General features: G+C 37.7%; 1 protein-coding gene across 8 annotated transcripts in view; it reads left to right on the top strand.

Annotated features, from left to right (window-relative positions):
- FAT1 (FAT atypical cadherin 1) overlaps nucleotides 1-25,791 on the top strand; it is a 115,702-nt gene that overhangs the window by 78,572 nt on the left and 11,339 nt on the right. For all 8 annotated transcript variants that reach the window (XM_065696183.1, XM_065696161.1, XM_065696146.1 and 5 more), the window contains exons 8-19: nucleotides 1,073-1,348; nucleotides 1,580-1,790; nucleotides 3,326-7,393; nucleotides 7,950-8,146; nucleotides 9,585-9,738; nucleotides 11,210-11,443; nucleotides 12,712-13,101; nucleotides 14,315-14,529; nucleotides 14,940-15,077; nucleotides 15,382-15,525; nucleotides 17,189-17,386; nucleotides 24,362-25,163. In XM_065696183.1, the coding sequence (XP_065552255.1) occupies nucleotides 1,073-1,348; nucleotides 1,580-1,790; nucleotides 3,326-7,393; nucleotides 7,950-8,146; nucleotides 9,585-9,738; nucleotides 11,210-11,443; nucleotides 12,712-13,101; nucleotides 14,315-14,529; nucleotides 14,940-15,077; nucleotides 15,382-15,525; nucleotides 17,189-17,386; nucleotides 24,362-25,163 (7,027 nt within the window). The remainder of the gene's footprint in view (nucleotides 1-1,072; nucleotides 1,349-1,579; nucleotides 1,791-3,325; nucleotides 7,394-7,949; nucleotides 8,147-9,584; nucleotides 9,739-11,209; nucleotides 11,444-12,711; nucleotides 13,102-14,314; nucleotides 14,530-14,939; nucleotides 15,078-15,381; nucleotides 15,526-17,188; nucleotides 17,387-24,361; nucleotides 25,164-25,791) is intronic.

The raw sequence follows: 25,791 nt of genomic DNA, 5'->3' as shown, positions 1-25,791 counted from the left end.
CCAGGTATCAATGGGAAACAATAAGTATCTCCACAGAGTAATCTAACCCACTTGTAATATTATAAGTACTTTTAAACATGTGTTGATTGCAGTTAATTTATACAAAGCAGCTAACCTTTGAGTGGCTGAAAGCATGGCTGTATGTGCAGCACATAAAGAGCTTGAATTTAGCCATGTGTTCTGGGAGCTTTGCTGCCTATCTGCCAGCTCCTCTGCATTACTGTTGCTTGTTTGACGTTATCACTGTTGATGGAACAGGATGGTGGCAGAGCATCTTAACCTTTCTGTACAAGAGTTCAGTGCTGTGAAGGGCAAGTGGTGTGCAGGGATCTTGTGTGGTTCCAGTGAACGTTATGATTCAGACAAAGAGACCATTGCCTGCATAGCACTTAGGTGAACCCAGCTGAATTTCTGTGGGAAAGCAGAATTTGAAGCATCAAAGTTACTTTAACTGTAACTTCAGAAAAATGATGTGACCACTTACCTATGCAGAGATTGAGCTAAATTGTTGAAGAAGAGCAAGCAATACCTGTGGCTCTATGAAATAATATACTTTTGCAGGAATTCCACAATTTTATATTCTTGCCTAGGCTTGGAAATGTAAGGATCTGAAAGAAGATTGCTTCCACATGAGAGCAAGGGGGAGGAACAGTGCATCCACTGCCTTGGAAAACATTGCTTAGAATTCCAAATTTGCACAAATAAAAGGATTTTTACCCACCCTGGAACCCAAACTGAGATTTTATTTTTTTTTTTTTTTTAATTCCAAAATTACTGATGAGTTCTTTTTCATCATGCTTTAGACAAAAATAATTCCTTTCAAGATACCTTACCTAAGGTATTTTTGATTGCATAGATTTCTGGTTTGACTTTGGGAAAGGTGAAGCAGATACAGGTTTAGTGAGATTCTTCTTCTCTACACCTCTTAGATCTTATCCTGTCCCTGAAAGAAAAATTGCCTTGAGGTGGAATTATTTCAGTGTTAGGGTCTGATTTTTAATAAAATGTCCTCTTTTCATCTCTGTTTCCCAAGTATCATCAATTCTTCCCCCTTCCCATTATATCATTTCAGGTGTACATCAAAGTTATAGACACAAATAATCACAGGCCTCAGTTTTCTGCTTCAAAATATGAAGTTGTTATACCTGAAGACACCATGCCAGAGACAGAAATTCTGCAAGTCAGTGCCACAGACAGAGATGAGAAGAATAAACTGATTTATACTATTCAGGGCAGCACTGATCCCATCAGTCTTAAAAAATTTCGTCTGGACCCTGGAACTGGCTCTCTTTATACTTCAGAAAAACTGGATCATGAAACCATGAACCAGCATATTCTTACAGTAATGGTAAATAAACACAAATTATCTTCTGTAGCCATTAACAAACAGATCTTTTTTAATGTCTTTTTAATTTGTCCCCTTAATTAAAGCATTTATTTGTATGTTTAATTTGTGTGCAGTCTTTGTCTCCGTGATTGGTACAGAGTAAACCTTGAGTTATTACGAATATTTGATGAACTACTAATATTGGTACTAAAATAACAGTGCTAATTACTAGTAATATGCCAACCGTTTCAGGTTCGAGACCAAGATGTGCCTGTAAAGCGCAACTATGCTAGAATCATCATTAATGTTAGTGACACAAATGATCACGCTCCATGGTTCACCAGCTCTTCCTATGAAGGACGGGTGTACGAGTCAGCAGCTGTTGGATCAGCAGTACTCCAAGTTACAGCATTAGATAAGGACAAAGGAAAAAATGCAGAAATTGTGTACTCTATTGAATCAGGTATATTGACTTTATTACATCTTCAGTTTATTTTGAAAAGGTGTTTGCTGATACTTTATTTCAACTGTAGGCATGATAAAAACAGCTATAAAAAAGAAGGCACTACAGGTGTACCTGTTGTATTCTGTGAGGGGTATTTAAGATACAGCCTCAGAGCATTTAAAAGAAGACTACAATGGCAAATAGTCATCTCCCTCCCTTAGCTATTTGTATTATCCTTTAGATACATTTAGAACATTTTATTAGTAGTAAAATTCAAAATTACCTTTCAACCTTTAAGAGAAGAGTGTTCTTTAGAAATAACAGGAGCATTAAAATCAGATCTAGAAAGCATTCTCTTTTGGTAATGTAAGCGATGTTCTGTGGCATAGGCAAAGCAAGGATTTCATAAAAAGAGTAAGAGCCTGAGACAAGTGCTTTCTTCTATTCATCTAATTTTGTGTGTGACTAAATGTAAGACCTATGAGGTTTGTTTTACAGGACTGTGATCTACTGAGTGGTTAAAGCATTATAATTCATGTTTTAAACATATGGAAGGAACATTCCTTAAATGCTTGTAATGGCTGCTTAGATTTGTAATGGGATATTCTAAGAATACCACTGTGTTTAGAGCCTCCACTAAAAAAAACCAAACCCAAACAAAAAACACACCCCCCCCCTTGCCTACTCAGAAGTTCTTAATGAATTTTTTCTATGCTGAGAACATGGCTTTAGTAATGTGATTTTTTTAAGGAAGTAAAATGTAAATCTTACCATAGTACATGAACTGAATATTGTATACAGTATACTTAGTACATGAACTGAATATTGTATGCAGTATAGTTCAGCTGTATATTTGAAAATGCACAGAAAACAAGTGTTTATCAAATGGCAGGTGGTAATCCTCAGAGGGTTTTTTTTTTTTTTTTTCTAATACTGTCACAGAGGGTAACTTCCCTATGTGTTAATAGGAAGCTAGGAAAGAGGTAATTATTGGTCCAATTCAGGAAGTTTATTTTTGAAGCAGTGATTTAAACAATACTTGCATAAGCAACTAAGGTTGCCAAGTATCAATTCATTAAAACACTTTTCTTCAAAGCAATCTACTTATTTTAGATCATAAAATGTAACTTGTATTGCACTAATGTTAATTTCTGAGTATAATTCTCTTTCAGCTTCAGTAGGTGTTTAATTTGGCTTAAACATGAACCAATTGGCAAAGGTAATTTGAAGAAAATACAGAATTTATAATGTTGAAACTTGCAAAATACTTTTAAATTTTTTTAAATGGAAAATTAAACATTTTTTTTTGCATTTATTTTCAAGGCTTGGATAGATTTGCTGACTGTTTTATGTAATGTTTCCACAAATAAACTTAGAATTAGTGCTAACTCTTGATAACAGAAAACTTTCCAGAGAGGCTAACAAATGTTTATTAAACAGAACTAAGAAACTTTAATATTCAATGTGTTCTCTCTTTTAGTATTTAGCTAAATAAGCAATCATCCTTGAAGTTCTGTATACCTCTTTCTTAACTACTTTCTTTTTCTTCACAGGGAATATTGGAAATTCCTTCTCTTTAGATCCCATTTTGGGTATGATTAAAACTGCAAAGGAATTAGATCGTAGTAACCAGGAAGAATACAACCTGATGGTAAAAGCTACAGACAAAGGAGATCCTCCAATGAGTGAAGTGACCTCTGTGCATATCTTTGTCACGGTTTCTGATAATGCCTCGCCAAAATTCACAGCCAAAGAATATTCTGCAGAAATCAGTGAAAGTGCCAGCATTGGTAGTTTTGTTGGAATGGTTACAGCATACAGTCAGTCTTCTGTAGTCTTTGAAATAAAAGATGGTAATATAGATGATGCCTTTGCTATCAATCCAAACTCCGGTGTCATTGTTTCTCAGAAGGTACTTGATTTTGAAACTTTGCCTGTTTACACTCTAACTGTGCAAGGAACAAACATGGCTGGCATGTCCACTAATGCAACAGTTTTAGTACATCTTCGGGATGAGAATGATAATCCACCAGTTTTTATGCAGGCTGAATATACAGGACTCATCAGTGAATCAGCTTCAGTTAACAGTGTGGTTCTGACTGACAAGAATATTCCGTTAGTAATTCGAGCTACAGATGCTGATAAAGAATCTAATGCTTTGCTTGTTTATCAAATTGTTGAACCATCTGTCCGCAAGTATTTTGCCATTGATTCTAGCACTGGTGCCATTTGGACAGTAATGAGTCTCGACTATGAGGAGGCAAATATTTTCCACTTTTCAGTGCAAGTACATGATATGGGGCTACCACATTTATATGCAGAATATGCAGCTAATGTTACTATTTATGTAATTGACATCAATGACTGTCCTCCTGTGTTTTCAAGAGAGTTGTACGAGACATCCGTGTTGGTTCCAACCTACAAAGGCGTGGAAGTCATCAGTGTAAATGCCACTGATGCTGATTCAGGCATTTTTTCACAATTAATTTATTCCATCATTGAAGGCAACATCGGCGAAAAATTTTCAATAAACCCTAAGACTGGAGATATAACAGTGCAAAATACAACTCAATTAAGAAGCAGATATGAATTAACAGTGAGAGCATCTGATGGCAGATTTGCAAGCACTGCATCTGTAAAAATTAATGTGAAAGAAAGCAAGGCAAGCCAGCTGAAGTTCACACAGAGTTCTTACTTTGCAACAGTGCAGGAGAATTCCACAGAGGCAAAAACAATAGCTGTTGTTACTGCTATAGGAAATCAAATAAATGAGCCTTTGTTTTACCATATTCTAAATCCAGACAGCAGATTTAAAATAAGCCCAACTTCTGGAGTCCTTTCAACAACAGGAATACCATTTGATCGTGAACAGCAAGAATCTTTTGATGTGGTCATAGAAGTGACAGAGGAATATAGACCATCAGTTATTGCACACATTGTAGTTAAAGTCACAGTGGAAGATGTAAATGATAATGCTCCATTTTTTGTCAGTCTTCCATATTATGCTGTTGTTAAAGTAGACTCTGAAGTAGGCCATGTTATTCAGCGTGTCACTGCAGTAGATAAAGATACAGGCAGAAATGGAGAGGTGCATTATTATCTCAAAGAACATCATGAATATTTCCAAATTGATCCCACTGGTGAAATCTCTCTGAAGAAGACGTTTGAACCAGACACACTAAACAAGGAGTATCTGGTCACAGTAGTGGCAAAAGATGGAGGAGACCCTGCATTTTCTGCTGAAGTTACGGTCCCAATTACAGTTATGAGTAAAGCTATGCCAGTTTTCGAAAAACCTTTCTACAGTGCAGAGATACCAGAAAACATTCAGCTCCATAGTCCTGTGGTACATGTACAAGCAAACAGCCCAGAAGGACTTAAGGTGTTTTACAGCATCACAGGTGGAGATCCTTTCAATCAGTTCACTATCAACTTCAACACTGGAGTTATAAATGTTGTTGCCCTTCTTGACTTTGAATCTCATCCAGCCTACAAACTGAGTGTTCGAGCAACAGACTCCCTAACAGGGGCACATGCTGATGTGTTTGTAGACATAATAGTGGAAGACATCAATGATAATCATCCTGTGTTTACAGAGCAAACTTACACTGCAACCCTTTCTGAGGCCTCTGTCATTGGAACATCTGTTGTACAAGTGAGTGCTACAGATGCTGATTCTGGAACAAACAGGGGGATTTCCTATCACTTGGTTGAGGATAATAGTGAAAGGCATGACTACTTCCACATAGATATCAGCACTGGACTCATTGTGACAGCAAGAACTTTGGACTATGAACAAATTAAACAACACAAGTTATTAGTAAGGGCCATAGATGGTGGCATGCTGCCCTTGAGCAGTGATACCATTGTAACTGTTGATGTAACCAATCTCAATGATAACCCTCCTGTTTTTAACCAGATGCTTTATGAAGCTAAGATTAGTGAACTGGCTCCCCGAGGGCATTTCGTGACATGTGTGCAAGCATCAGATGCAGATAGTTCGGATGTTGACAAGCTGGAGTACTCCATTCTGACAGGCAATGATCAGAAGAATTTTGTAATTAATAGTAAAACCGGCATTATCACCATATCAAACCTACGCAGACAGACACTAAAGTCACATTATAATCTTAATGTGTCTGTTTCTGATGGGGTCTTCAGAAGCTCAGCCCAAGTCCACGTAACTGTAACCAGTGCCAATATGCACAGTCCTGTTTTCAGCCAGAATGAGTATGAGGTTGAACTAGCTGAAAATGCTCCGTTGCATACTTCAGTGACTGAAGTTAAAGCAACTGATGAAGATTCTGGTACATACGGCCGCATCACTTACCACATTGTGAATGACTTTGCCAAAGACAGGTTTTATACAAATGAGAGAGGACAGATATTTACTTCCAAAAAGCTTGACCGTGAAACACAAGCAGAAAAAGTAATTGCGATTAGTTTAATGGCCAAAGATTCAGGCGGAAAAGTTGCTTTCTGTACTGTTAATGTAATACTTACAGATGTCAATGATAACGCTCCTCAATTCCGGGTGACAGAGTATGAAGTAAATATTGGATCTGATGTTCCACGGGGTACTTCTGTTGTTAAAGTCTGGGCATCTGATGCTGATGAGGGTACAAATGCAGATATCACATATGCTATTGAAGCAGAGTCTGAAAATGTTAAAGAGAATTTAGAAATTGACTCATTATCTGGCATAATTACTACAAAAGAAAGCTTAATTGGTTTAGAAAATGAGTTTCTGACCTTCTTTGTTAGAGCAGTTGATGGTGGATCTCCCCGAAAAGAGTCAGTTGTTCCTGTCTATGCTAGAATACTCCCACCAGAAGTGCCTCTTCCAAAATTTTCAGAGCCATTTTATTCTTACACAGTTTCTGAGGACATTCCAATTGGAACTGAGATAGATGTTATCAAAGCAGAGCATAATCAGACTTTAGTATATAGTCTGATTAAAGGAAACACTCCTGAAAGCAATAGAGATGCTTTTTTTGTGATTGACCGACAGACTGGACTGTTGAAACTTGACAAGAATCTTGATCATGAAACAACTAAATGGTACCAGTTCTCAGTTCAAGCACAGTATCTAAATGAAGATTATAAAGTTGTTTCCTCAGTAGAGGTAAGCATTCAGGTAAAAGATGCAAATGATAACAGGCCAGTTTTGGAGTCCAATCCTTACGAAGCATTCATTGTAGAAAACATGCCAGCTGGAACAAGAGTCATCCAGATTAAAGGAACTGACTTGGATTCAGGACTCAATGGGCAGGTTACGTACAGCTTGGATCCTTCTCAAGAACTAGATGTTATAGAGTCCTTTGCTATAAACATGGAAACTGGCTGGGTTACCACTCTGAAAGAACTCGATCATGAGAAACGAGACAAATACAAAGTCACGGTGATTGCATCTGATCGGGGTGAAAACGTTCAACTGTCTTCTATGGCTGTGGTTGAAGTTACTGTTACAGATGTGAATGACAATCCACCACGCTTTACTGCAGAGATATATAAAGGAACAGTCAGTGAGGATGACCCTCCTGATGGGGTAATTGCCATCTTGAGTACAACTGATGCTGATACAGAAGAAGCCAATAGACAAGTCTTCTATTACATTACAGGTAAATCTTTTTGAATAATGTCAGAATAATAATTTGAGCAGTCTGGAATGATGTGAGTTATTGAAAAGTATTTGAAACTGTGGAGCTGCAAAGAAAAATGGTCTGTGCCTTAATATGAACATTAAAAACTTCAGGAGGAAAAAGAGTTTTAAAAAAGAGATCTTTGGCTGTCCATTTCATGTATGCCTTGCTTAAAATGCCTTCCTACATTTGTTGTTCACTTGCATATCAAATTTTATTTTATAAATACACTTAAATTAGTGGTGAGTCAATTAATGAAAGAAATTTCACAAAATAATGGCTACTAATTTTCAATGGTGTTTTTTATTAGTTTTGTTATTTAGCATATGTCTTGATACAATGCTATTAAAGATGTTCATTGTATGAGCATCTACTGATTATTTCTACCTGGAAAATGAAGCTGTTTCCCTGTGATGCCACAGAGAGTGTTGCTTATTTGCATTTACCTTTTTTTCCTCTGTAACTATAACTTAATGTTGATCTAGTAATAGTAGCAATTTCTCTCTTTAATTAAATGTTTCTTTTTGTATTGCAGGAGGTGATCCGTTGGGACAGTTTGCTATTGAAAATATACAGAATGAATGGAAGGTCTATGTCAAAAAACCTTTGGACAGGGAAGAAAAAGATAATTACCTTCTAAATATTACAGCTACTGATGGGACCTTTGCGACTAAAGCTATGGTGGAGGTTAAAGTCCTTGATGCTAATGATAATAGCCCTGTTTGCGAAAAGGTAGGCACAGTCTTTTATCTTCATGTCCAGCTGCTTCAATACATAAAATCTGTAATTTTTATGAAATTGCTTCTCAGGATTCTGACAAATAGCTATTCCTTTTATGTCGGTAACAGAAATTTGTACTATTAAGATAGAATATTATCAAAGACAAGTAAGTTACTTCATGGACAGGCTTCTTAAATAAAAATTCAGATACAATTCATTGATGTATTTTTAACACTTAATGGGTATTTGAAGAGTATAAGGAGAGTTGTGGTACGTTTCTCCTGCGTTGATGCATACTTTTCCAAAGGAATTGTTTTAAGCTGCAGCCATAATAGTTTTCCATTTTCTGAAGGAAGCAGAGTCTCAAAAAAGGCTATATACCGTCACTTAGTTGATGTATTTGTGCATTTCTTCTGATAAGAGAGTTGAAAAGACTGGAATATTATTCTGCAGCTGCACTCAACAGCACCAAAAATACATAATCCGTAAACATTTTCCTGTTACAAAGCTGTCTGCCATACCAGATTTGATAGCCTGCACAAATGGATGTGAAAAACAATGGAAAAAAAAAAAAACTAAGCCAAAAAAGAAACCCACAAACCAGAAAGGTGGGCTCATGTAAGATGTGCAGTTGCCTTAAGACAAAGCCCTGCTTTTTCATGGTCAGCTTCTTTGTTTTTTACTTTAGCACGTTTGGACTTTTCATAGATATCTTGTTGAACACAGATTTCATGTTAGCAGGTGGAAATCTTTTCTTGTTCTGGGAAGCATCAAGTATATAGTGAGCATTTGATTCTTTTTTTTTGTTTGTTTTTTAAGTTTGTTTTGGTTACTTCTGTGTAAACAACTGCAGTTATATCTACTGGTATGTCAGTGGTTTTAGACTTTCAATTTTGTTAATATTGGTGTTAGATGGCTCAGTCCTAATTTACTGTGCATCCCTGACATGGATGAGTGTAAGAGTGTGTAGTGCCTTTAAATTCTGGATGTTTTTTTTCTTAGTTTTTAATTAAACTGAAAACTTTTTATTCCTTGCCATTATAAAAAAAGTCAGGTATCAATTTCTTCTAGATCGAGTCAGACCTAGAAATTTACCAAAAAAGAAAAAGATGAAGTTACCAAAAATTTATAACTCCTATTATGGGAATGCATTTAATTATCGGTTAATCAGTTACAAGCGTTTAGAGTTCTTAGCTATGCAGTGATATTCAAGAGTCCCTATGGCTGCAGTATTAATTACCTTTCTGAATAACCTAACAAATGTGAGCTAATTAATTAGAAAATGAGAAATTCTTATTATTTGCAGGTATTTCATCCTCTATTTCACTTCATATGTTACCAGACACCCAAATGGGATATTATCTCATCTGTCTTTCCTTCTTCCCTATCCCTTTCCAAGCTCTACTACTTCATATGTTTAGTCTTTCAATGTAACTTCAAAATCTTGCAGGCTTTATACACTGATTCTGTTCCTGAGGATGCACTTCCTGGCAAACTGATAATGCAGGTATCTGCTACAGATGCAGATATTCGTTCCAATGCAGAAATTACTTATACACTGCATGGCACAGGAGCAGAAAAATTCAGACTCACTCCAGACACAGGTAACAGTACTTTATACACTATGCAAAATTCTAATCATCACCTCGGTTTATAGAATGTTGTATGATTACATTAAGACATACATAAATGTCAGTACTTTAAGCTTTCCAGTAAGGATTATTTTATTATATAACTGTTTGATAAGTTTCTACAACACAAATGCTAATAATATATTGAAAAAGCTAGTATTTTTATATATGAGGAACTGAAGAGTAAATACGGTAACTGTTCTAAAGCCAGAAGCTTCTATGTTGAAGTGACTTGAGTAAATGTATGCTATAAATTTTTTACCTTTTATATTCATTGTGTATTCAGTATATACTCAGTAATAGTAATGGTTTATAATTGAAAATATCTTCATTCAGATTCTCTTTGCCAGCATTTGGTTTGGCCTGTTAAATGGGATGAGGTTAGATGGAGCAACAAACTTCCTTTTCATGCTAAACACCAAAAGTGCCTCCAGTTTTAGAAGCATTATATGAAGGAGAATAACATTTAATTTGCCTGACTTTGCTTTTGAAAGCATTCCTGTCTTCTGGATTATAACAAAGTCAAAGCTAATGCCAAAATCCTGTTCTCTGCAGGCAGCACTAGACAAGCAGTAGAAGGGAGTAGTAAACAATATCAAAAAAATGTAAATAAGAAAAATACAGGGATACAGTGGAAATATGGAGAAGGAGTTGAGAATACTTCAGTGGCAAAATAAATTAGAATGATCTCTCTCATTGTTGGTTGTTTTGGGTTTTTTTTTCAATTTGAATGTCACCTGTGTGCTGTGATGACATGTTATTTAATAAATTCAGATTGGTAAATGAGTTTATGAGAATACTCATAAACAGTGTTTAAGGATACTTTTTTGAATCATTTAAAAGGAGGCAGTGGCTGTACATTGTTCCTGTCACTGTGTTTTCTGTCACTCTGGAACGGAAGTATTTGTTAGACTTCCAGAGTTTTGTCTGTAGTAGTAAGTTATATTTGATAGTGTGAATAGTTCTGTTTATTTACTGAATGCTAGAGGAGGGGAGTCAGCTCAATAGCTGTGGAAGGAACACAACTAAATAGCCAGGGAAAATCATATGTGGATTTTACCTTGAATTTTGTTAAAGCCAGAGTTCCAATATTTTAATTCTCTTTACACAAAACCACATGGATTTGTGCATGAATACATATTCTCTCTCTTTCTGCGCAATCAGGTAGTTTTACTATAGCTAATTTCTGTTTCAGAGGCTTTTGTAAAAAAGGCAGAGGATTTTAGTATTTAATCTTTAAAAGCTGAAATAACAGTCCACTGACATGCTTTGCCCAAAGTGGAGCTCATTAGTGCAGTACAGATGCTGACTTAGCCACTGATGAAATTACTGTCGAAATTTTTTTTTTTTCTTTTTTCTGAGTGCAGAGATTTTAGAAGAAAACATGTTAGGGTACTTGGGTCTTGCAGGTTGCATCAGCTTATGTGTGTTACTGTCTTTATAGGTGAACTGAAAACATTAATGCCACTTGATCGTGAGCAGCAAGCAGTTTATTATCTTCTAATGAAAGCCACAGATGGAGGAGGAAGATTCTGCCAATCTAATATTATTCTGACTCTGGAAGATGTGAATGATAATGCCCCGGAGTTTACAGCTGATCCTTACTCCATTACAGTATTTGAAAACACAGAGCCTAAAACCCTTTTGACAAGAGTGCAGGCAACAGATGCAGATGCAGGTATGCATTCTTTGATTGGTATTTTTGTCACAGTCTCAAAGTTACAGTAAAGTTTATTTAGTCTTATCCTGAGAGGTGTTAAGTCTTTCAGGATAACTGACAAATGTTCAATACCACTCAGGATTAGATTCCTGAAATATATATTTAGGTCTACTAAATCATGTAACACCTGACTTCCAATTCCGAGGAGATTGCGTGATAGTCCTTTTGTGTCTCTGCAAAAACGAAGAGGAGGGAGAGAGACAAAATTTAGGACATTTTTAGCGTGATAAGCTATTAATGTTAAAACAGGTTAGGTCTAGCCTTTTACTCCTAGTATAAGTGAAAGGAATATCAAACCATATCAGTTCATGTAATGTGTGTTTACAAATTTTTGAGTGGGTGCTTCTCAGGCTAGCCATCAGTGATCATACCGTAAAGACAACCCTGGTTGATTGCAGCTTTCTGCATATGCTGCCCTGTCAAGATTTTTGCATTTTCTGTGTAGTTACAAGTATTTAAGTAAACATGAACTGAAAACGACATTAGAAAGAATTTGTTCCCTAGGCTTTGTTGTAAGGAATACAACCTTTTTAAAAGGTGTAGGATTTCCATATATCATAATTTTATTAATCAAATAGCATTAATTAATTGTTGTCTTAGTCTCATGAAACAACCAACCTGCTTTGTGCTAGGATGAAGCTAGGTTGTTGAATTGGAAGGTATCAGACAAGTGTTTTCATGCTGTACTGGTCTTTGAGGCTCAGGAAGAACAAAATACTTGGCCCAGAAACCTATGAGCTTTTAGTTTCTTTGTTTTGTACAGGAAGGTTGCCAAAAATCATGTTTCTCTTAATTTGGGGACATGGTTCTTGAATAAACTTACTGGTATTGAGTCTAGTTATTTGATGCAGCCTAACTCTCCCATATCCTTCTGTGTTATTTATAAGCCTGCTAAGCAGATGCTGTTGTTTGTAAGTTATAATTAGATTTGTATTACTAATCGTTTCATATTAGCTAGTACTGTGGCTGAAGAAGAACCATGCTCCATGTTTTTTATGTGGCAGAAAATCAGTGCAATGAAGCGTTAGCTTATTTTTTTAAATCAGATTACATCTTTTCAGTAATCATTCTGTCCTTCACAAGAGCCTTTAACTCTCGCTGAAATTTACTTTAACATGAAGGATAATATCTAGCATGCATGTTTTATTTCTGTAATATCAGATCTGTTATTATGTTGGTGTATTTTAATGTCTGCTTCATGCTCTGCAATTGTTTTCAAAATGCAGGGGTGAACCGTAAAATCCATTATTCACTGGTGAGCTCTGCAGAGGGCCAGTTCTCTATTGATGAATTCTCTGGAATAATTCGTTTGGAGAAGCCTTTGGATCGGGAATTACAAGCTGTGTACACTGTAACTTTGAAGGCTACAGATGAAGGCTTACCTAGAAGACTCTCTTCAACAAGTAGTCTTATAGTTTCTGTTTTGGATATAAATGATAATCCACCTGTATTTGAGCACAGGGAATATTGTGCAAATGTGTCAGAGGACATTTTAGTTGGAACTGAAGTTCTCCAGATCTATGCTGCAAGCAGGGACATTGAAGCCAATGCTGAAATCACATACTCAATAGTCAGCGGCAATGAACATGGAAAATTCAGCATCGATTCAACAACAGGTAACAGATTACAACTGTGAATATACTTCAGGCTAACCAAGCACATAGTGCCATACTGTTTTACGGTAATTCAGCCAAATATGTATAATCTGTGTGCTTTATCCTGGCTGTAAAGCCAGTGCTACTGTCTGTCTGTTAATAAGCACACTTATTAAGAGGAGTGCAATAAAACGTAGAATAGGAACTTTATTTGTTGCCTCTATTGCTGTTTGCGTTAGATTCATTTAGCTGGCAAGAGTAAGGGTTACCTAGCTGGAATATTCCCTATCCTGGGGGCAGAGGGGATGGAGAAACATAGTTCTGTAATAATGGAAGCATAATAGTCTTTTCACAAAAGCTGTATAATCAGAATGAGTGGCCAGACTTGGTAAAAGAAAGACCAGAAATTAAATTGATTGGAAAAACTAGTCATTAGTCCACGAAGACATTAGTTCTAAAGGAGTTTGATACAGCATTAAAGAGACTGACTCTGTTCAGTCATATATCCAGCATGACGGTGGAGATTTTAGGCTCGTATGTTAGTCAGATTTAGTCTCAGGAAGCATTTAGGTTCTGTGGAGAATTTTTCCCTGTTAGTGACAGTTGTTAAGTTTAAGTGTTAAAAACCAATATACATCTCAATTCTAGTCTTATTTTCTTCCCTGGCTCTAGAGAAGAGTTTTCTAGAGTTAATTCCTGGTAAAGTTTGTTGTTTTAAAAAAGATTTCTACTGAAAGGTTAATAGTAGTTAACTATACCAGCGTATTTGAAATGTAATTCTTCCAGTTGTTTTTTACAGTGTGCATGCTAGTACTATGCTGTAGAAGTACTTTGCCAGTTTAACTTCTTCACATATTTAAAAAGAGGAAAAAGGTTCCAAGAAAACACTTTTCCAGCAGCAAATCAGCATGTATGTTACAGACTGCACTATCTTCAGCCATTTAAAAGCTCACATTTTAACTGAGATATTTCCATCAAGCAAAAATCGTGGTCAGGCACTTCTCTTACTACCTCTTCATGCATCATGACATCAATGCTGGTTGCAAGGAAAATAAAATTAAAGGTCATTTCATATTTTTGCTGAATTTAAATTGAAAATTAAGGAGATTTTTTTAAAACACATTTTTTATTTTCTTCATTTATTTCTTTACAAAGTATAAATCAGGTGATTTTAAAGTGAGAGTCTTTTGTGGTAATAGGAAGAACTTCTCACCTTTTTACTTTTCTTCCCTAGGAGCCATTTTTGTCATTGAGAGCTTGGATTATGAAAGTTCTCATGAGTACTACTTGACAGTGGAAGCCACAGATGGAGGCACACCTTCATTAAGTGATGTTGTAACAGTGAATATTAATGTAACAGATATCAATGACAATACTCCGGTGTTTAGCCAAGACACTTACACTGCAGTAATCAGTGAAGATGCTATGCTTGAACAATCAGTCATTACAGTACGTATTGTTGGTTTCTTCCTTTGAAATACCCTGTCATGGCAATCATGCTTTCAGTCTTGAAGGAATTAATACTGATTTGAAGATGTACATAAACAAATAGATGAGTTTGCCACTGAGTGAATGGAAAATTTCTTTTGAAAAAGTTTCAGAACAAGGGACTTAAGATGCTCTGGGAAAGTAGTTGATATTTTGTGAAATATTTGTGTTCTCATGAGAACATGACTCAATTTTCAGAAGTAGTTCAGGAAATTGAATGATGTTGGTACATTCTATTTGGGTGACATTTCTCTGGAGAACTATGAAATGTATTAGACAAAGCTAGCTGTGCTGATCTTCAGGATGAGTTTACCTGAAATGTGATAAAGTCTATTTCGACCTGTTTTACGTGAGACTGTAATGTCCCTTAGGTTATGGCAGATGATGCTGATGGACCTTCAAACAACCGAATTCACTACGCAATTATAGATGGCAATCAGGGAAATCCTTTTACAATTGACCCCACAAGGGGTGAAATAAAAGTGACTAAACTTCTAGACAGAGAAAAGGTAAGGTTTTGATGCTTTTTGAGCAGTTGGGATTAGTTTTGCTGTACCTAATTGATGACCAGTATATTTTTATTACATTTTTAAGTCTCCATCTGATGTTCCAAAATTAATATAGCTATAATAATGTGAAAGCATCTATTTATGTCAGTGTTTTTTGGCAGCAGGGAGGAAGAGAAAGGATTAAATACATGAAAGCAACCTTTATTGGGGATTTGCACTAAATTTCTTCCTGAAAAGTTGAGTTTGCCATTTTTTCACTCCGTATTCAGTGTTTGAATTTCTTTTATCATTTTTTTTTTTTTAGATTTCAGGCTATACCTTGACAGTTCAAGCTTCAGATAATGGAAACCCACCAAGACTTAACACAACTGCAGTTAATATTGATGTTTCTGATGTAAATGACAATCCTCCAGTATTCTCAAAAGGAAACTATAGTGTTATCATCCAGGTAAATATAGAGAGTGGAATAGTCAAAACAATAATACTAGAGTACGAATGTGTGACTTCAAGTTTTGAAAACCTAATGCTTCAATTTTATTCTTCCATGTTTTTCATTATTTAAGATTGCCAGTGAGAGTGCTTACCTGAATAAGCGTTAAGGTTTACAAAATCCATATTGTGTTGTCTGTTTAGAAACTTACATTGCAAGTTGCGTATGTTCTTTTTTCACATAGTTTGTGTACATGTATGTATATTATAGACTGCATTTACATTCTTGCGTCATACAGTAGGTTAAAATACATAATAATTTCACTGTTTATTTTTAATCTTTGAAAAAGATAGTTTAGATACCTACTGAAGCAGTTGAGACCGTGTATGTGATTTGTAAAGATAGCTCTCCAAAAGAGGACAAGTTGATATATCTCTACGCAACATATATAGTGTATTCAAGTAAGATATTCTGAATCTTACTCGTTTGTTTGTTTGTTAGTTAAAAAAAACAAACAAACAGCAGGTTTGTATGTTTATGTGCTGTCACTGGTATTTTGCTTTCCCCAATTACAATCTTTTCGTGAAGTGAATGTTAATTAATGTAGCCCCTCAAACTGTAGACTATATAACCAATGTCTGTGATGCTTCCCTTACTCAATTAAAAAGGAAGACCTCATGTTTTACAGTTCATTCATATCAGCCTGTCCCAATATGAGGGTAGCAGAGAAAAAGCTGGAGGAGTTGCCCAAGAATGCAGGTGTGCATTTCCTGATGTATCGGAGATGGACACATTTGGACGCTGTTGGAAATGTGCTTAGTTATTGTGAAAATCAAATTAATTTAGATGTCCAAATGTAAATATTAGTAGTTTAAAATGATGGTCTTTCTCTGTTTTACTGAAGGGGAAATAAAGCTTCAGCTGCAAATCTGATAATTAACTTGAGTTACTCTCTCAAGAACTGAGTATGCTTGTTGTAGGAGCCTTCACGATAAGGCTTCTACTTTTTTTCACATTTAAAATACATGTGTGTGTGTGTGTGTATAAATATAAAAAATTTGGCCAATACAGTATAGCCTGAATATTCTGGGAGAAGTGCTGCAAGGTAATCTTATCTATTACAAGGTTGGGGGGGCGGGGCAGGGTTTTATCAGATACATGATTGACCAAGGTGTGTTAAGTGTCCAAGAAACCTCAGGCACCCACATGATGCAAACTTGATGGGATTTTTGTGATGCAAATTTTAAAACCCGGATTTCATATTTTAATTGGACCGTGGCTGTAGCAGCCACAGCTGTGGTCAGAACATTAATTAGGGACACAAGGGGTCAGATGGGGGAGTGTGTTTTCTCTAGTCCTCCCAACAAAGGCATTGAATTATTCTTAACAGGTGTTTTATCCAAAAGTCTTTGATGACTTGGTAATTAATCCAGAGGAATCTTAATTTAGACCAAAAGTGGAAAACATAAGGTTTCAAGGCTGAGCTACTTTTAAAAATATCATAAGATAAAAAAACACCACAAAGTTTAAAAATATACTTCCTGATTTCTTTTACACTGATTAGCTGGTTTGACAGTAATTTGATATTCTTTTTTTTTTTTTTTAATGTTGCAAGAAAGAAATCATCAGGCAATATCCTCAATTTTAACAAAACCATTATAATTGTATTTTTCATTTATAGGAAAATAAGCCTGTTGGGTTTAGTGTGCTGCAGCTAGTGGTGACAGACAAGGATTCTTCTCACAACGGCCCTCCATTTCTCTTTACCATCCTAAGTGGAAATGAAGAGAACACTTTTCAGATTACCCAGCAGGGGATATTGACAACAGGTGCTGCACTGAATCGTAAAGTGAGGGATCACTATTTACTCCATGTTAAGGTAGGATGTGCTGCCTCTGGTCATTTTGCATTGTAAGTATTTAGTTAACTTTTCCCATGTATTCTCAGTTGACTGCTTCTTCTTGCCTACCCCTTGCCTTCCTTTTGCAAGATCCTGATGTGCCAGGTAGTCATTTGGGTCACATACCTTGAGGTAACATCTTCAGAGACAAAATCTGTTGGTTTAAGTGGAAATCTTCACAGGTGTAATAGCTTAATTAAACTCACAGTAAGGGTAAGTTATAAATGAAATGCTAACGGGGTGAGTGGCCTTGGTAAGCCCTTTGCCTTTTACACAGGATGCTGGAAAAGCCAGCAGGGGGCAGGTTCCTTGAGCCATCTGCTCTTGGCTGCAGACTTCCTCTGGCCACTATTGCTTTAACCCTTGAATATGTGAGCTGGAATATGCTGATACAATGGAAGCAGGGATGTTGAAAGTTGCACATCATGGCAGTACTGAAATATTTTTCTATAGTGACATATTCTTTTCCCAGTAGCAACTGAAAACATCTTTTTTTAAAGAAAAATTATGGAAAAACGGGTCATTGGACCTTTGTCATAGCGTTGAAACTTGCAGCACTACTTCGAGATCTCAGAATCTTGCAGTGGAAAGAATGGCATAAAACTCAAAAATTACCCTAAAATGCTGTAATATATGCTTACATTTGCCATTGTATTGCAAAAAGACCAGCCCATGTCTAAAAAAGTCTAGGTTACCTAAACATAGCTAAGTTCTCTAAGATACTTTTTGTAACCTCATGTTAGAAAAGTTCAAACCAATTTTTTTAATCTTATCCTCTCCTTTTTAATTCAGTTATAAATTAAGCAGCTGTGAACAGGGGACTTAAAATTGGTAGGCTAAAAATAGCTGGCCTTAATTCTTCATTTCCAGATTTGTGTGTTAAGAAAAATCCTTACCTTTACTTTTACCCAAGGAATTTTTTCCAATCTCCAAATTACTCTCAGACATAATATTGCAGACAGTTTCTGAGTAAGCATACTCTTGCAGAGATCTAGAGCAGTATTGTCTGCATCAGTGTATACTGAAATATGTCCATGTTTGGATAATAATCATGAAGTGTTTAGACAAAGTCTGTCTCTTTTTTTCAGGAAAAGAAAAAAACCTCCTACAGGTACTGTATGTTTACTGAGTCACTGAAACTGTTATTAGGAGCTCAGAGCATCATATAGATAGTATAAGAATCATCATAGATAAAGATTCCATTTAAATGTAGTTTAGTTTAAGGTTAAAGAATTGAGATGATTAAAAACGAGGCAGGGAAGTGTATGATTCCTTTGTTAGCCATTTTTTTCTCACTAGTGATCTGCTAATTAGTGGTGGGACAGATTACCCTTCAGCGTACTTGGGCAGTGAATCTGTTGTCCTTTCTAGGCTGCATGAGTCCAGAACAGCAGAAGAGTCAGGCATTGTCACACTTGCCTAATATGCTTTCCAAGTTCTATACCAGTTCTCCAAAGTAACATTTTTGTTTAGGGAAGAAAAAATGGCAGTGCTTTTCCTGTATGTGCCATCAGCGAAATGTAAGATTCATATGTTTTATTTTACATTTCTGTAAGCAGTAACTAATTTCTAGTTATTTTGCTTCTAAAACATATTTCTATGAAAACATACACAGGCAATTATGTCTATTCTGTGTAAAATGTTACATTGCCTTTCTCACGTTTCATTATTTAGCTGCACCTTTGGCCCCTCCTAATCACAGAATCACAGAATCCCAAGGGTTGGAAGGGACCTCAAAAGATCATCTAGTCCAACCCCCCTGCAAGAGCAGGGTAACCTACAGTACATCACACAGGAACTTGTCCAGGCGGGCCTTGAATATCTCCAGTGTAGGAGACTCCACAACCCCCCTGGGCAACCTGTTCCAGTGCTCTGTCACTCTTACAGTAAAGAAGTTCTTCCTGATGTTAACGTGGAACTTCCTATGCTCTAGTTTACACCCATTGCCCCTTGTCCTATCACTGGATATCACTGAAAAAAGCCTAGCTCCATCATCCTGACACCTACCCTTTACATATTTGTAAACATTGATGAGGTCACCCCTCAGTCTCCTCTTCTCCAGGCTAAAGAGACCCAGCTCCCTCAGCCTCTCCTCATAAGGGAGATGTTCCACTCCCTTAATCATCTTTGTGGCTCTGCGCTGGACTCCTTCAAGCAATTCCCTGTCCTTCTTGAACAGAGGGGCCCAGAACTGGACGCAATATTCCAGATGCGGCCTCACCAAGGCTGAGTAGAGGGGGAGGAGAACCTCTCTTGACCTACTAACCACTCCCTTTCTAATGCACCTTAAGATGCCATTTGCCTTCTTGGCCACAAGAGCACATTGCTGGCTCATGGTCATCCTCCTATCCACCAGGACCCCCAGGTCCCTTTCCCCTTCACTACTTTCCAGCAGGTCAACCCCCAACCTGTACTGGTACATGGGGTTGTTCTTCCCCAGATGCAAGACTCTACACTTGCCCTTGTTAAATTTCATCAAGTTTCTCCCCGCCCAACTCTCCAGCCTGTCCAGGTCTCGCTGAATGGCAGCACAGTCCTCTGGTGTGTCAGCCACTCCTCCCAGTTTTGTGTCATCAGCAAACTTGCTGAGGGTGCACTCAGTTCCCTCATCCAGGTCATTGATGAAAATATTAAACAGCACCGGTCCCAGCACCGACCCCTGAGGAACTCCACTAGTCACAGACCTCCAGCTAGATTCTGCGCCATTGACCACAACTCTCTGCCTTCTTTCTTTCAACCAGTTCTCGATCCACCTCACTACTTGATCGTCAAGCCCACACTTCTTTAGCTTATCTATGAGGATGCTGTGGGAGACAGTATCAAATGCCTTACTGAAATCAAGAAAAACTACATCTACCGCTCTACCATCATCCCTCCACCTAGTCACTTCCTCATAGAAGGCTATAAGGTTGGTCATACATGACTTCCCCCTCATAAAACCATGTTGGCTGTTCTTAATGACCCCCTCATCCTTGATATGCCTAGTGATGGAGTCAAGAATAAGTTGTTCCATCACCTTTCCAGGGATGGAGGTAAGGCTGACCGGTCTATAATTACCCAGGTCCTCCTTCTTGCCCTTCTTATAGATTGGTGTGACCTTTGCCATCCGCCAATCCTCAGGCACCTCGCCCGTTTCCCACGACTTACCAAAGATGATGGAAAGTGGCCTAGCAATGACCTCCGCCAGCTCCCTCAGCACCCGTGGGTGCATTCCATCCGGACCCATCGATTTACAGATGTCCAGTTTGCATAGCTGATCCCTAACCCAATCCTCATCTACCAAAGCAAACTCCTCCTTTGTCCTGACTCCTTCTGGGGCTACAGAAATCAAGGGCCCTCGGGGAGAGTCTGCAGGAGTAAAGACAGAGGCAAAGAAGGCATTCAGCACCTCTGCCTTCTTTATATCCTCTGTCTCCAGGGTACCCACTTCGTTCAGCAGTGGGCCTATATTGCCTCTTGTGTTAGTTTTATTTGCTATGTATTTGAAGAAGCCCTTTCTATTGTCTTTAACCTGACTAGCAAGATTGAGTTCTAAGGAGGCCTTAGCTGTCCTAATTGCCTCCCTACATCCTCTAACAACTGTCCTATATTCCTCCCAAGCGGCCAGCCCCTCCTTCCATAATCCATAGATTCTCCTTTTCCATTTGAGTTTGCCCAGCAGCGCCTTGTTTAACCACGCCGGTCTCCTAGATCCCTTACTTGACTTCCTACTCATTGGGACGCTCCGATCCTGAGCTTGGAAGAAGCGGTCCTTGAATGCTAACCAACTATCTTGAGCCCCTTTACCGCCTAGTACACTTTCCCATGAGACTTCCCTTAGCAGTTGACTGAAGAGGCCAAAGTTGGCCCTTCAGAAATCCAGAACTGTGGCTTTGCTAGGTATTCTATTCCTCCCACACAGGATCCTAAACTCCACCATCTCATGGTCACTGCAGCCAAGGCTGCCATTGACCGTCACCACTTCGACCAAACCCTCCTTGTTGGCGAGTACTAAATCTAGCAGCGCTGCTCCCCTAGTTGGTACGTCCACCATTTGCATTAAGAAATTATCATCAATGCACTCGAGGAACCTCCTAGACTGTGAATGACTGGCTGTGTGAGAGTCTTCCAGCAAATATCGGGGTAGTTAAAGTCCCCCACGATGACTAAGGCATGTAGTCGCGAGGCTACTTCCAGTTGCCTGTAGAAAGCCTCATCAACTCCTTCGTCCTGATCAGGAGGTCTGTAATAGACCCCCACAACTGTATCACCCGTGCCAGTCAGCCCCTTGATTCGTACCCACAGACATTCCACTTGCTCCTCATCCGACCCCGGACAGAACTCAATACATTCTAGTTGCTCTCTCACGTAAAGAGCAACTCCACCACCTCGCTTTGCCGACCTATCTTTCCTAAAAAGGACATAGCCATCCATGACCACATTCCAGTCATGTGAACTGTCCCACCATGTCTCTGTCTAATGTACCTGCCTTTACTTAATTACGAGGCACCTATCTAACACCTTCCTCTAGGTAGAATCATGAAATTCTTTTATTTCCAAGCCACTTCTTAGGCTGTAGTATGCTTGTAAACAGCCTGTCAGTACTTCAGCTATCTTCTCTTTTAGCACAGCACTTGAAAAGTACCTTTTTTCTAGAGAATGAAGTGTCTTACAACAAATGTACTTATTTAGAACAAAAGCTCAGAGACTGTAAATCATTAAAATGGGCTATACTAACGTGTATGGTTTGTGTGCTGTACTACATAGTCTTAGTATTTTGGAACTCTTTAATACCTTGATTTATAAGTTCCCTGCCTGCCTGAATTCTGGAAATATGTCACAGTCTTTTAATTGCCATTGGTCATCTTATAGTATGATAGCTTTTTCAAATAGATATACTGCAATAATTTGCTGTCATCTTCTCCTTAGTGAGTCACTATGCATGAGGATGAAGGCATCTAAGACTAATACTAGCATTTCCATAAGACATGACTTCAGTTCCAATAATACACACAAAAATAGATACATTACTTCTGTGGAAAAACATACTTCCCCTCTTCCTTTAAAAGAAAATTTTTTCAAAGGCTGTAGGAAGGCATCTTCTCAAGTTTACACTTTCTGCGCTTTCATTTTGCAGCTCATAAGGTAATGGCTGTGTATCATGTCTCAATATTTGTTTTTGTTTTTTAACTGATCTTCACTGGTGTGCTTTTCAGTATTGACAGCTTTCACCTTAGTTGCTTTCTGAATGGATTGCCCTGGCAGAGGTCTTCGTATGTTACAGGCATACTTTAATTAGGGAAAACAAAAAATTTTGAACAAAACCCCAGACATAATCCCTCATTTACACTCCCCACACACTCACTACCACCAAAAAAACTTCACTTAACATAAGCCTTTCTTTACTTTTGTGGGTTTAATAGAAATAAGGATTTTTTTTCCCCAAACAGCCACTTTTCATGTGCATGCCACTCACATTTGCTTTCCCTCTCTCCAAAGGAAATATATTATCCATTAACAAATGTCTCACAGCATTAGTGTGTGAAATCTTCAGCTATGAGTCATACAGTCCTCTATGCCACACTCTGAAGTCCTTAGTTTAAAACCACAGCAGATTTTAAATATCTGCACTATTGAAAAATCATTTCTCCTGGGGCTGTTCTTTCTGTCTTGCTGTCCATTTGTTTTAATTTTGCTTGCCTGTTTGTTTTGAACCCTTTCTTTTTTCCCTTGGGCGTTTCTCCTGTAGCTAAACTGCCTGCCTTGTCTTGTTTCCAGGCAGAATTCTAGGCAAAACAAAACTTTGCCAACTTGAGCTGGAGCTCTCTCTCTTGTTATTTATGTTTGGGTAACTAGAGGGCAAGTTTCTAGCCATGCCTGTCTTTTGGAATTCATGGATGAAGACAAGCATTTCTATGAGACATGCGTTACCTTTTAAAAATGCTGTGATTATGTGTAAACCCACAGATAATCTTGTGCCTGGCGTTTTAACTCTTTTGCTTAAATTTGTATGAAAAGTCACAAGCAGTTTCTCTGCATAGATCTTCAAGATGTATCAACTACCTGTAGTAATTGTAAAATTATTGTAAAATATTTTGAACCATGCAGGATACCTTCTGAACTCTATATACCCCATCTGTCCCTTCACATCTCTCCAATTCTTTGCCCCTTTCTGTAGTCTCACTTTCAGTAACTGGGAAAGAGCTCTGGGAAAAAGGTAAATGGGAAGCAAGAACTGAGAAATAGAAAGAAGTGAACCCAAGGGAAGACTCTTTTCTCACTTTTCTACTTTTTTTTTTTTTTTGGCCCTTCTTCATATGTCAACAGTGTATGCTTTTGTAAAAAAGGAGTGGAGGACAGGGGACATGGTGTTTAAACAGGCTTTAAAACTGAACTGGGCTGATTCTGTTAAAGACAATTATTTTAATTGTCTGAAGCAAGTACCACTACAGGTGGGGTTTTTTTCCCCTCTCCGTGATCATAAATCATGAAAGACAACATTATTAATTGTAACTCTCTACATGTATTGTTTTCTTTTTGAAGTATTGCTTGGCATACTGCATTTAGAATGTCTTCAAGACCATCTCCTAATAGCTGTAGTGAAGCATGTTGTAAATTTCTAATGCATGACTCATTCCGAGTTTGTAATGAGTTTCCATGCTTGAAATAAAAAAGCTTCAAGCACCATCTGCTGTCTGAAATTAGCTACTGTGCACTTCCTCTGAATTTGCTAGAAGTGTTGGTGGCTTCCTGACATTACCAGGTATTAAGAGCACTGCAGTTTTTTAATCTTGGAAGACATGAAAACATGTTTGCATGAGCCTACTTATATAAGCTTTTTAAATTTTCAGGATTTGCAGTGATGTCAGGAGCTGTAAAATTCACATAAACCATATTCTTGTAGGGACCTTTTTTTTCGTAAAAAAATACAATTGTCTACAATACAAAAAGTTAACTATCCTCATCTTCCTTTAGGTGTCAGATAATGGAAAACCACCGTTGTCATCTTTGACTTACATTGATATTAGAGTTATTGAGGAAAGCATTTATTCTCCAGCAATTCTGCCTCTAGAAATCTTTATCACAGCCTTTGGAGAAGAATATTCAGGTGGTGTTATTGGAAAAATTCATGCAACCGATCAAGATGTTTATGATACTCTGACATACAGTCTGGACCCGAAAATGGAATCCTTGTTCTCTGTTTCCAGTACCGGTGGCAAACTAATAGCACATAAAAGCTTGGACGTAGGGCAGTACCTCCTAAATGTCACTGTTACAGATGGAAAATTTACAACTGCAGCTGATATTACTGTGCATATCAGACAAATCACACAAGATTTACTAAATCACAGCATTGCAATACGCTTTGCAAACCTTGCCCCTGAAGAATTCATTGGTGATTACTGGCGCAATTTCCAAAGAGCATTGAGAAACATCTTGGGTGTGAGGAGAAATGATATCCAGATTGTTAGTTTGCAGCCCTCTGATCCTCCTTCAAATCTTGATGTCCTCCTGAATATTGAAAAGTCTGGTAGCTCTCAGCATCCAATGAGAATTTTGCTGCACAAGATAAACTCTTCTGTGCCTGACCTAGAGGAGATTTTGGGTGTCCGGATAATTGATGTTTTCCATAAGCTTTGTGCGGGCCTAGATTGTCCTTTGAAATTTTGTGAAGAAAAGGTAACAGTGGATGAGAACATCATGTCAACCCACAGCACAGCCAGGTTGAGTTTTGTCACTCCCCGTCATCATAGAACAGCGGTTTGTCTTTGCAAAGGTAAGAAAAGCGGTAAGGAAAACCATATCCTTGGAAAGACTGGTTTGGTTTTGAACAGCCATAATCCACAGGGTAATATTTATGTTACAGGACAAGATTAAGAATGTCCTGTAACCCTCACTGCATTATTTGCCTAATTTTATTCAGAGTAGGGAGTAATTCTTTCTTGTCTCATTACCTTCTTTTAAGAGTTTTCGTAATACAAGCTTATGGAAGGGTTGTTTTTTTATAGCTGCACCTTCATTTTCCATTTTATGAAGGAAGTTCCCTTTTTTGCTGCCTCTAAATTGCCAGCCAGTTTTGGCCTTATATGCACAAAGGTAATGCTTGCAAAGTACCTGAATACCACCTGGTCTCCACTTAGAGGAGTAGCCCACACAACTTCCAAACTTGGCTAAGAATGGCAGGGTGAACTGGGAAATGAATATTCGTTAAGATACATATACAGATTTATAACAGAAGATTTATCTGGCTTTAGCTCCAAGGAAAACAACATTTCCTTTTAAAACCATGACTTCGAAATCATGTTCCTGGGTGAATTTGCACATCTTAACCACACCACCATTTTGAATTGTTTGAGTAATTATATATACCATTTGTTTCATCTGTGTTTGTGCCAGTCATGTCC

Source organism: Lathamus discolor, chromosome 1 (assembly GCF_037157495.1).
Source record: "Lathamus discolor isolate bLatDis1 chromosome 1, bLatDis1.hap1, whole genome shotgun sequence".
In the NCBI taxonomy this organism is placed as follows: domain Eukaryota; kingdom Metazoa; phylum Chordata; class Aves; order Psittaciformes; family Psittacidae; genus Lathamus; species Lathamus discolor.
The sequence above is the reverse complement of the archived record's forward strand: the minus strand, read 5'-3'. Positions and strand labels throughout refer to the sequence as shown.